Raw genomic sequence first — 13,136 nt, forward strand, 5'->3', positions numbered from 1 at the left:
GTCTTAATTGTAGATCATAAGATATAGATAAACATATGCACAAATCTGTATTTTGATTAGACAGATGTGTGTACTGGACTACGTAAAAAATTCATCTATACATAGCTACAACATGTTACCACATAAATGGCACCATATAGTGCAAATTTCCCATTTTATTATCAGAATAATATCTTAAATTTATCCAATTTGCTCTACAGACACAGATTTTGTATGGATAAGTATAATAAAATTATATTATATATATTAGCAAAATATAAATTTGGTATAAAATGGTTTGTCGTGAATGTGACTTTTTGAGGGCTCCTGGATTGGAACTGAAAGGTGAAAGGGAACCACTTAATCTCTCCCCTGGCTCAAGATGATGAAAGGAGGAGAACTTGTGGCTCAGAGGTTAATACAACTGCCTAACATGCAAGCAGCCCAAGTTCGAATCCAAGTAAGGGTATGGCTAGCTGATGAGAGCTAAATAGCTTGAAATAGATCTATATTAGTCTCCCTTTATTTCTTGATCAGCAAAATATAAATTATATATATATATGCACATATATTATTTAATTCAAAGATTATGCGCCTATATATGTATATATGCATAATCTTTGAATTAAATAATTACTGTATGTATAAAATTGTAACTGTGTACTGTTGTAAGGACATATTATACTATGTATTTTAATTTTTAATTTTTTTGCTATTGTATTTTTTCACTCATTTTTAAGGCCTCACCATGTATTCTTTTTTATAATGTATATACAGGTAGTCCTCAACTTACAACAGTTTGTTTAGTGACCGTTTGAAGTCACAACAGCACTGGAAAAAGTGACTTATAATCATTTTTTCACACTTATGGCCATTGCAGCATCCCCATGGTCACGTGATTTATATTTGGAGGCTTGACAACTGTCTCACATTTATGATAGTTGCAGAGCCCTAGGGTCATGTGATCACCTTGTGCAACCTTCTAATAAGCCAAGTCAATGGGGAAACCAGATTTACTTAACAACCGTGTTACTAATTTAACAACTGCAGTGATTCACTTAACAATAGCAATAGCACTTAGACTCATATACCACTTCACAGTGCTTTATAGCCCTCTCTAAGCGGTTTACAGAGTCAGCCTATTGCCCCCAACAATCTGGGTCCTCATTTTATCCACCTCGGAAGGATGGAAGGCTGAGTGAACCTTGAACCTGGTGAGATTTGAACTGCCAAATTGCAGGCAACAGGCAGTCAGCAGAAGTAACCTGCAGTACTACATTCTAAGCACTGTGCCACTACAGCTCTTAATGTGGCAAGAAAAGTCGTAAAATGGGGCAAACAAATTTCTCACTCAGCAACACATTTTTTGGGTTCAATTGTGGTTATAAGTCGAGGACTACCTGTATTTTGCATTTTATTCAATTTTTCCCCTCCTTTTCCATTATTATTTTAAAAGCACCATACTTTATCCAATATGTTTATTCAGTCAAAAAAAAAACAAAAACAATTTATGTATTTAATAGCTGAAAATGTCATCACAAAATCCTAACGTAAGATTTTTCATATGGCATGCAAATTGCCCAACTTACATATCTGAGCAAATGTTGAGGTATTCCTTAAGTAGAACAAAATACTGGTGAAATGGAAGACTTTTTATGGCTTGTTCTGCCAGTTCAAGTAAATCAAGAAGATTTTTTTCTCCCTTTTAAAAAAGTAAAACGTATCATTTCATTTTAAAGAGCAGACAGATGAATTAATGATCTACGAATTAACTTGCACTGATACGATCACCACAAATAATTTGCTAATAACAATGAATGTAACAAGTAGCAGCAACTCTCAAAACTTCTATAGACAAGAAGACTAGCCAGTTTACCAGTAGAATTACCAATAACCATATCAAATTATTATATCCTGAAAATACTGATTATCAAGAGTACTCTTACAACTCTTAACTAGGTCTAGGGAGGCATACATGACATTTTACACTATTTTTTTTCTCCCAGTGAAGTTCACTTAAGCTGAATGTCTTACCTCCTTGTGAACATCCAGCATAAAATTACAAGCACACTCAATTGAATAGGCAGCTTCTGCGGCTTGTTTATAAACACTGTAGTTTTCTGAATTCATTTGTTCCAAATAAGCTGTGACTGACTCGTGTATATTTGGATATTCCAAGGAAAATGGCATGTCCACGGAAAGGACAAACAAAGCTGTCACTAAAGTCTCTGGTAAAACACTAGTAGCCTGGAGGGAGAAAAAGAAAAAAGGTTTAGTCAAAAATCTAAAGGTCAACCTATATAATAAATATTAGTTTTAACTTTTGATTATTTTGAATATGCGACCAACATAATTTCTTCAAACAAAATTATGTTTAATTTGCAGAGATATTACGTCAAATTACATCAAAGTGATGGTAAATCTCTTGGGAATTTTTAACTACTGTTAAAATAGTTAATATGAGATAAAAGAATTAAAAATACATTTAGAATTCAGCACCTCCAGCTAATGTAGCAACCCAGGTTTTATATCGAATGTTTGCAAAAAACAAAACAAAACACAAACTATGCTTAATTTAAGAAGGTAATTGTTCAATTTCCTGGGACAGACCAGTGGTGGGTTGCTACCGGTTTGCCCCGGTTCAGGCAAACTGGTAGCGGCGGGGGTGGGAGGCTCCGCCCACCCACCCGGACGTCATCAAATATGATCTGTGCATGCGCAGAAGTGGAGCGCGCACAAGTGAACAACTTACAAAGCCCTGGGACATATGTCAGGATCTTTAATCTCTTACTGCTTTCTTCTAGATTATTTTAAAGGTCTAAAATCTATCTTTTGGATACTGACTTTTCCTACCCCAAAAAGCGATTTCAATAATCTCCAAAATAAATATTTACAATACAATTATATTTTGCTTATTTCTGCGCCCACCAGGTAAATATATTTTGGGCTTCTTTTTTTAACTATTTTAGTTGCTTCATAAATTATATTGCATTATCAAATGGAATGAATTTATCGTCACAAATACAGCAGTTACAGCAGTTCATTTAATGACATTCAAAGTTACAACGGGACTGAAAAAAGTAACCTATGAACTTTGCAGCATCCCATGGTCACATGGTCAAATTCAGATGCTTGGCAACTGACTCATATTTATGACGGTTGCAGTGTCCTGGAGTCATGTGATCACCTTTTCTGACCTTCTGACAATCAAAATCAATTGGGAAGCCAGATTCACTTAACAATCGTGTTACTAGCTTAACAGCTGGAATTATTCACTTAAGGATTGTGCCAAGAATGGTCGTAAAATGAGGCAAATCTCACTTAACAAATGTTCCATTTAGCAACAGAAAGTTTGCGCTAAATTGTGGTTGTAAGTTGAGAACTACCAGTACATATTATTTTAAATGGTTTGGTAAAGGAAAAAGAACAATTATATATTTATAACAGCTGACATTTGCAATGCAGCAAAGCAAAATTTTAAGCAGGAATATAGAGCAGTAAAATTATACAAGTGACCAGCAATGTTTTTTAACATTATAGGTAGTTCTTGATTTTTGATCACAATTGGGACAAAAACTTGCATTGCTAAGTAAGGACATTGCACCTGGCTTTATGACCTTTTGTGCTACAATTGTTAAGTGAATCGCTGCAGTCCTTAAATGAATCATGGTTGTTAAATGAATCCAGCTTCCCTATTGACTTTGCTGGTTGAAAGCCAGCTGGGAAGGTCGCAATCATATGACCCTGGGACCCTGCAACTGTCATAAATATATGCCGTTTTCCAAGCATCCAAGAGACCGTGAGGATGCTTTAACAGTCATAAGCGCAAGGACTGGTTGAAAATCCTAACCCATTTTAAAGTGCTACTTTAACTTTGAATAGTTGCTAAACGAATGGTTGCATGTCAAGGACTATCTGTATCGATCTCTAACTGAAATCAGAGAGAAGAATAAGCTCCACGCCTGCTCAGACACAACAGAATTAACGATTATCAGAAAAATCTCAAGATTAGTAGCAGTCATTTAAGATGTAAAGTTGTTATCCAGCCACTAGAGGGCAGACAATACACTTGTCATTTTTATACTTGTCCCTTTAAAATGCTGTTTTGCAATACCTGCCTCTTATTTATTGCACAACATCACCAATACAAGCTCTGTAACTCAGACCAGAAATCTATTCTGCACGAACAACAACATCAAGTGGCTTGCCTTTGACAACTACAATTGAAAACATCACTATAAGGAGTACGAAATTAGAACACCAAGTCAAAGCAACTGCTTAGCATGACGAAAGCCAAACAATGAAGACCAGATATTGATGACTGTTTCAAAACTAGACAGAACATCAACTACTTCTAGTAATGTATTAGATGCTATAGGTTGTTTGATATTGTAGAGAGTCAGGGAGATGAGCTTGAGAGAAATAGGGAAAAACCTTTACATAAGAAAGAGGGCTCTTTCTTGTTTCTAAGAGTTCTGCACTGTATTTCCCTTTATCTTTGTCTAATTGAAATTTGTTGTTGTTAATCGCAAAGTCGTGTCCGACCCATCACGACCCCATGGACAACATTCCTCCAGGCCTCTGTCCTCTACCATCCTCTGAAGTCCATTTAAGTTCTCACCGACTGCTTCAGTGACTCCATCCAGCCACCTCATTCTCCGCCTTCCCCTTCTTTTGCCCTCAATCGTTCCCAGCATTAGGCTCTTCTCCAGTGAGTCCTTCCTTCTCATTAGATGGCCAATGTATTTGAGTTTCATCTTCAGGATCTGGCCTTCTAAAGAGCAGTCAGGGTTGATCTCCTCTAGGACTGACCAGTTTGAAATATTACCATTTAAATGCATGCTATCTTAAGCATTTTTCCCAATGTAACCTTGAAGATGTATAGAAATGGGCACATCTCACCTTCTCTACAGGTAGCAATACTTGCAGGAGTCGAACTGTGAAAAGCGAAACACTAACAAATGCCATCCTGTGATGCACTACTGCAAGCTCAGGTTTTTCTGAGCTGGTGTTACTTTTGTGATAGGTAATGATTTCACCTAATGAATCTAGAATTCCAATCAGTTTTTCTTTCTGTAGATGAAACAAAAAAAAGTTGCAAATCAATACCCCCAACAGAAGCCAGGAATTCAGTCTCTTGCTAATGCAGGAACTGTTTGAAGATAAAGCCTCCCTGGAGAATTTATTCATTGTTTAATTTAGTTATTAAACAATTGTTTAATTTAGTTCTTTAATATCTATCTCATATTCCCATCAACGAGTAGCATTTATGCTGGCTAACCAAAATAAAAGTCACAAACATGTATTTCTCCTACCTCTATTTTGACTTCACGCCAAAATAGATTTGTGAACAATTGATTTTTTTTTAATCATTACAAATCTACAAAGAAAGTATGTTCCAGCCTATTTTTTTTAAAAACCATGTCAGCGCAATTGCTGAGGTGAGGTGGACTTCTTCACTAATGAACAGCCCTATGTTAGCATAGTATGCATTAGTTTATGATGTTCTCCTTTAAGAATGTTCCTTTGTTCTTTGTTACTTTGTTTCAAGAACTTTTTTATAACTAGAGAAAAAAAAAATCAAGCTTGTCACAGCATCATTTGCATATTCCTACTCTTAAAAAGAGAAAACAGGAGACTGCTCTAGTGAAAAAAATAAATAAATAAAAGCAAGGCAGTCTGACGAAATTGAAGAGGACTTTAAATAAGGAGAGGACCACGCAATGGGGAGAGAAAGATCACTCTTAACTCCCTCAATGACTTTTTATGCAATTTTACTTTTACTCATGACTGGATTTTAAAAAAGATGAATACAGAATGTGTCATTCAGTTTTTAAAAAAATATTATTGTTTGTAAACCCTTCATCGTAATGGTAGGCTTAAAACAGAGATAAAGTAGATTACATCTACTTTATTTTAAAGATATCTTAAAGATAAAAAGATGAGACATTTAAGATAAGCTACTGTGTTTCCCCGAAAATAAGATCCTGTCTTATATTTTTTTGAACCCCGAAATAAGCGCTTGGCCTTATTTTCGAGAAGATCGTATTATTTTGGGGCGCGTGGAGGAAACCAGAGGAAATGGCAGGGATCGGCTGAGCATTCATTTTAATATTTTTGGTGGAGGGCTTATTTTCAGGGGGTATTTTAGTGCATGCGCTCAAAAGCCCGATTGAGCTTATTATCAGGGAATGTCTTATTTTAGGGGAAATAGGGTAACAATCACTGTACGGAATTGGTCCTTGATTATTGTGGTGCATAAATATAATTAGCAAACATATAAATAAGCAAATTATTCTGGTTAAAAGAGAAGAATTTTAAACTCTCACAAATTCTAGACCAAAGAGACTCTTGTCTTCCCAAATATCTTCAGACACTGCATCAACAATAAGTAGTAGGTCTTCGGCAACCAATTCCAACACTTGTATGGTTATTCTCCTACTACCTGAGAATTGATAAACAGAGAAAGATTGCAGCAGTAATGTTCCTTTCTGCTGATTAATGCAATATGTTAATTAGTAAGGATTTATTAAATAAAGAAGTATTAAAATAAGGAACATTACAGACTTCCCTTCCTTGCATTGTGGTGCTGGTTGCTCAGATGAAACTGCATTATACTAAATTTCCAGCAGTACCTTAGAAGACTTAAACATTTCTTCTTGCCAGAGACAGTTTAGAAGTTTAATATTTTCTAAATGAAAGTGTTATACAATACTACTATCCTCAGTTAACAACAGTAATTGGAACTGGAATTTCCATCACTAAGCAATGCAGTAAGAAAGCACTTCTTTGGGCAAGACCAGGATGATGAGCCCCCAGGAGAGAGAAGGTAGGTGAAGATGACAAAGGTCAGCAGGAAGGAGGCAGCCATAAATGAGAGCTGGCTCGAATTCTTATCATGTGACCACAGAGGCGCTGTGACAGTCGTAAGTGGAAGAAACAGTCACAAATCAATTTTTGTCGGTGCCATAACTTTTGAATTATTGTTGAATGAATAGATGTTAAATGAGGGCGACCTGTATATTTTAACAAAGGCTTTCAGTACAGGGTACCATGCCATTATAAGAAGTAAAAGGAGAAATATAAAGTAGCATAAATCAGTAAATATCAGAAGAAAAAGGGTGTATATAAAACCTTCCATTCAAACACAATTAGGCACTCTACATTTCGAAATCAAGCTATCAAAATTTAGTCTGACGTCTATATGGTAATAATCGGACAAAGGCATTCCATAAATAGTATCCAACACTATAAACTGCTCACACTCTGTCTAATTTCCTTTTGAGAGTGCAGCCAGAATAAAGTTTCAGAGGCAATTCAGGAAGTGTTATTCAGAAAGAAGACTGCACTTCAGATATTGAATGCTTGGGGACAGTTTTAGGGATCAGCAACAACTCTTCAAACTAGCTTCAGAAACAGAGTGGCATTAGAACTACAAAAAACATGACATCACACCATTGCTTCAACCTTACTGCTCAGTTCTGGAACTTCTGAAGTTTCTCAATTTTTGAGATAGTCCCTTCCTGCTGAAAACAGTATCAAAATTCTTCTGACCAAGTCTTCTACTTCCCTCAGTTCTTCTCTCTACATGGAAATACATTATAAACAACTACCACTTCATCAATCAGCTAGTTATAAATTACATATCGTAAAGAGGGCATTTTTTCCTGCAACGCCTCAAGAAAGTGGAGCCATTAAATCCCACATGATCTTCCAGTCCATTCCCTCCAACAGTTCTCCTATCTCTCCCACCTCATTTGTCAAAATATCTTCTTTTAATCTTAAAGTAAAATGGTAAAAGACAGTAAAACTAGACAGCTCGATGTTAAAATAAAACAGTAACCTCAAGCAGCTTTATAAACTATCTGTCAAACTGATGTAGCTCATTTGGTTGCTACAAGGAAAGAAATGGAGGGAAGGAAGAACCATGCAGAATGTCCTAATCAACTTGAAGGAAAGATGCCATAAAATCATATTGGGCGGACCGGTCACCTTTATAAACAGAAGTTTGAAACAGACAATAAAGCTGTTGCTATTCTATCTTGCTTTTGAGCTTCCCTTTGTGTGGAAAGAATCATAAACTAAAAGGAAATAAGATGAATATAAGGCAGAGCCCCAAACACAAGTGTTAAATTTTCTAAAACACTACAGTTTTCACACTGACTATTAGACAGATATGAAGAATGCAAATGGGGGTGCTTAGATTCATAACTGATTCAGATTGCCATGTCAAGCCTATTCTATGTGTGGTAGAAAAAGAACGGTCGGAGATAAAGAATGTATAACTGTAAGCAAAAATTCCTTTAAAAATGAACGCTACCTGTTTTAAGAAGAGGCACCGCATGTTCCAAAATGGCTACACAGAACTGAGGAAGACTAAATTGTTGAAACTGTAGCTCCAAAGTGTCCACATTTTCCAGTTCTGGCAGGTCAACATAACCCATATCCAAAGGTGATGGATTAGATAATCCAGAAGTTACATTACCATGAGCACTGCTTCCACTATGAAAAAACAAAACAATGATGTATGTAAAAAAAAGCACTATGTTTCTATAGCCAGCACTATTTTATAAAAATAACCAATAATCAGGCTGAATGAGAAAACTGGCCTAAACAAAATTCTTCTAGTCAAACTACAATTGACGGATCTAGTGTAATTCCACCCAAGTTCCTTCCCCTGTGGATAAAACAAATCTTTTGTCAACAAGAACTTTATAGGTTGCTTATAACACTATCAAGTCTCCTAAAAATCAGATATATCAAATAGAATTGAAAACAGACCTTAACAAGTTGAAGAAAATGGAGAGGTTAGAATTGAGCGCCACTGAAAGCAAGAATCAAAAGCCTTATTTCTGCCTGCATAAAATTATATTAGTATTAGAGCTAATTTAGCCTCTGGCAAGATAATTCCATATTTACTTAGGATGCTGCCACAGGACAATCTTATTTCCCTCTTCCCATCAATTAACTTTTTTTTGGTTTTGGGCTATAAAACTTCTCAAGATAACTGCAACTTCAAAGACTTTTATGTTTCCTCAATCCAATTAGGGCTTCATAGCCAAGATCATCACTCATTGGGTACATATCTATTATCTACATCTTCCACCATTAAACTTTTATATAACTCATCCTACATTTTACTCCAATGTATATCCAAGTTGTTTATAGTACCTATGTGGTCAAGGATGGGAACTCACTGTGTGTTTGTAGATGCAATGATAAAAAATTCTGGAAAAGGGTATAACTGCATACAAGAGAATACCTTTTATGAAATATTAATAAAATAGAATTGTATTTTGTGCAATTTTTGATTATTTTCTGGAATAGCAACACTGAAATACTTGTATTGTATTGTATTGTATTGTATTGTATTGTATTGTATTGTATTGTATTGTATTGTATTGTATTGTATTGTATTACTTATAATACCATTCCAAATAATCTTAATTTATAATCTGGTTGGTAACTGGAAACAGAGGTTTAGTCTTCTGAGCATTCTGGTGAGAGAGACGTTCCCTGGGGATGGGCTCCAGTACGGGTCTGAAAGCTCAGAAGGCTAAACCTCTGTTCTCAGTGACCAACCAAGATTGGATCCTGCAACATTATCCTGGGACATGTATGTTTGCCTTCATTCGTGAATTCTAGCTTAATCCAATGGCAGCAGCAGGACGTTTTAATTACTCCTGATTTACAGGTATGTTCTGTTTCACTGTGTTGTTCAACTATTTACTGAGTTGTTCGACCAATATAATTTATACAAAGAAGAATAAGGACAAAGTTTATATTTATAGTTTATACATCATTTAATTTAAACTATTACTGAAGGATTAAAAAGCAATAATGAAATAATGCAAACCCAGAAGGAGCAGAAGGCGGAGGGGGAGGAGGAGGTACATGTTCCCTTTGTAATAATCATTACATAAGCTGTCTTCTTACTTGGAAGATTCTGCATCCCAATCCTGACCATCACCCCTTGGACGCTGACCTATACGTCCTATTACAGAAGGTCGAGGGCTGCTGCTTCCAGGAGATGGATTCTGCGAATGAGGAAATCTTCGGGCATCTTGGCAATATGACATCGACGAATTCTGGGAAATGGTACCTTTCACAACACACACAGATATGTAGATATGGCCTCTGTCATATCACTAACACATACTTTTACTTAAAAGGAAAAATCTATTTCTTGCTGCATAAGAAAAAAAAATATTCAATGGAAGCCATGATCCCTGCCTTTATTTGTTTGTTTGTTTGTTTGTTCAATTTGTATGCCGCCTTTCTCCGAAGACTCAAGGCGGCTTACAATGCATTTAAAAACCATATATAAAAACATTAAAAATTAAAACATTAAAAACAATTAAAACCCATTCACACCATTCATGGCCGGATCTCGCCAGATTGCAACAGCCTTCGGGCTGTGCTCAAATGCTCAGAAGATTTTGGTGTTTCAGATATTTGAAATTCAGCTGGAAAAATTCCTTTCCCTTTTGCTAGAACTACAAAATGCAGCAAAAAAAAATAGGGGAGCGGGGATGAACAAATATGTAAAAGAAAAAAAAAATGATGAGTGTAAAATAGGGCAGGATTAATACATACCTAAGCAGGGCCCCAACTGATAAAACACAATGAGAAATCGCTGGTGTGATCTATGGGATTAACTAAGGAGCTTCAAATAAAGTCCTTGTTGCAATAGTTATAGACCAGTGATGGCTAACCTTTTCAGGACTGAGTGCCCAAAGCATGTGCACACGTGCGAGCCCGAACCCCCCAAATGTACCCTGGCCTCCTACACATGTGTGCATGGTCCCCTGAATCCATCCCGCCCCCTGCATCTGCCCCATCCCTGAGCATGCATGCACAGTCCCCCGCATGCCCCCTGTGCATGCATGGCAGAGACCCAAAGACCAGCTGCCCGGCGGGAGGCACATGTGCATTCGCAGGGGAGTTGAACTGGGGCGATGGCTCGTTTGCCATCAGAGAGGGTGCTGCGTGTCACCTCTGGCACGTGTGCCATAGATTCACCATCACGGCTATAGACTATTCCTATGCGTGGAGAATAGCTGCAGGTAGTCCTCAATTTACAGAGGTTAATTTAGTGATTGTTTAAAGTTACTGAAGAAAGTGATTTATGACCATTGCAGCATCCCTCATGGTCATTCAATCAAAATTCAGACACTTGGCAACTGACTCATAGAACATAGAATAATAGAGTTGGAAGGGATCTTGGAGGTCTTCTGGTCAATCCCCTGCTTGAGCAGGAGACACTCCATCATTTCAGACAAATGGTTGTCCAGTCTTTTTTTGAAAAATTCCAGACCTTCAAGTTCAATCAGGAAGCTAAGATGGTGTTCACCATATAGATCATGAAGGACAACTAAATGTTCATCAGCTCCTGAAGCTTGGTTAGCTTACTCTTGAGGTTCTGGCATCTCTTAGCTGGTTTTACATTTATTACTCCTTGCTCCCTTCTGTGAAATTATTTTACTGGGACTTCATAATAGTCTGAAAGCTAATCCACAAAGAGGCATTTTAAGTTTAGCAACACTTTACCGGATTGAATACTCTCACTGTATACAGGTAGGCTCATAGTAGGATCCATATTTATGATAGCTGCAATGTCCTGGGATCATATGATCCTCTTTTGTGATCTTCTGACAAGCAAAGTCAATGGGGTAACCGGATTTATTTAATGACCCTGTTACTAATTTAACAACTACGGCGATTCACTTAACAACTGTGGCAAGAAAGGTCATAAAATGGGGCAAAACTCACATAGCAACTATCTCAACTGTGGTTGTAAGTTGAGGACTACCTGTACAGCCAACATATCCAGAACCACTTGTCACTCTGTCATTCGTGAGGGAAATCCTGAAATGCTACAATAAAGTCAGATCCAGGTTTCATTGGATAATACATGGTATGCTGAAGATAAATAATATTTATAATTCCTTTATTAACGGCTTGAAACGATTACTTCCCAACACTGCTATTTTCATTTCATTATTTTAACTGTTATAACCCACCATTACATGTTCTTATTAGCATTTTTAGATAGAACAGACTCTGTAGCCGCAGGAAGTAAATTGAGTTTGAATCCTCACACTCTTCTCCACTACTTTTTTTTTTTACCTCCCATAGTAAAAGCCATTTGAGCAATATACTTCTACATCTTACTTAAAACAGGAAGGGTTGGGGGGGGGAGAAATCATTAAGTTAATGATGAATAAAACAGACTCAGGTTATCCTGATGAACTATATGCAAACCTGTATCACTTGAGACAAAACTTGGATCTCTATGGAAGTTCAGTCTGTTCCTTAAGAAAACACACAGTTGCTCTAGACATAAAACAGCCTGCAATGCCAAATGGTGTTGTCCATCTTTTGAAAGGCCCAGTGTTGTTAGACTCAGAAGACTCTAAAATAAACACAAGTACATTTTGTTGACTTCAGCAAAATACTTTTAAAATATACATGTCTGCCTGGTTAATATATTCAGTGTACCCTAAATATGTATGCTGATGCTTCTTTCCTAAAGATTTCTTGCCAAAGTGTTGCAAATCAGAGACGAACGCGAGACCATGGAATTTTTGCAGTGCAATCACTTCAGGACTTTCACAGTTGTACTTTTCGATAGATTATTTCAATATAAAACATTTGCGTTTTGGTCTTCGTCCATGATATAAAGGACTGACTATAAAACATTTATTTTTCTGAAACCATATTCCAGGAGCATGATTTTTATTTTGTTCAGGAAGTGAACTCTCTTGTAAACACCCTTAGGGATTGCAATTTTCTATGCGAGTATAAACATCTATCCCTAGAGTTTTATATAAATACACTGAATTATAGGCTATACATTAAATGGAATCATATCCATATAATCAAAGCAATTCTTATTTTAGATGAATCTCAGGCATGTATCAGGCAAACATTACCTTTGTTTCCCATATTACTTATATGATCAAATGTCAGATTTGTCAGGCATAAGACGACAGCCACTACTTTCCATTTCCAATTCAAAGACTTAAAATGGTTCAGAGATGTATGGAAAGCATTCAAGGAGGCTGTTGTGAATTTTTTTTGGCAACTACAGAGTACCAAAATACATTCAGCTGGTTGACAAATTTCTTACAGCATATAAGACCATGAAGTGCAAC

The 13,136-nt window shown here is 36.5% G+C and overlaps 1 protein-coding gene across 1 annotated transcript in view; it reads right to left on the minus strand.

Annotated features, from left to right (window-relative positions):
- Nucleotides 1-13,136, minus strand: part of RTTN (rotatin) — a 102,657-nt gene that overhangs the window by 79,343 nt on the left and 10,178 nt on the right. Inside the window, exons 7-13 of the mRNA XM_070942419.1 lie at nucleotides 12,244-12,394; nucleotides 9,916-10,081; nucleotides 8,300-8,481; nucleotides 6,309-6,424; nucleotides 4,882-5,052; nucleotides 2,014-2,226; nucleotides 1,569-1,681 (exon numbers count right to left, since the gene is read on the minus strand). Of these exons, the coding sequence (XP_070798520.1) occupies nucleotides 1,569-1,681; nucleotides 2,014-2,226; nucleotides 4,882-5,052; nucleotides 6,309-6,424; nucleotides 8,300-8,481; nucleotides 9,916-10,081; nucleotides 12,244-12,394 (1,112 nt within the window). The remainder of the gene's footprint in view (nucleotides 1-1,568; nucleotides 1,682-2,013; nucleotides 2,227-4,881; nucleotides 5,053-6,308; nucleotides 6,425-8,299; nucleotides 8,482-9,915; nucleotides 10,082-12,243; nucleotides 12,395-13,136) is intronic.

The sequence above is a fragment of the Pituophis catenifer genome, unplaced genomic scaffold (genome assembly GCF_029215685.1).
Source record: "Pituophis catenifer annectens isolate HBS135680 unplaced genomic scaffold, rPitCat1.0.hap2 SCAF_3, whole genome shotgun sequence".
In the NCBI taxonomy this organism is placed as follows: Eukaryota; Metazoa; Chordata; class Lepidosauria; order Squamata; family Colubridae; genus Pituophis; species Pituophis catenifer.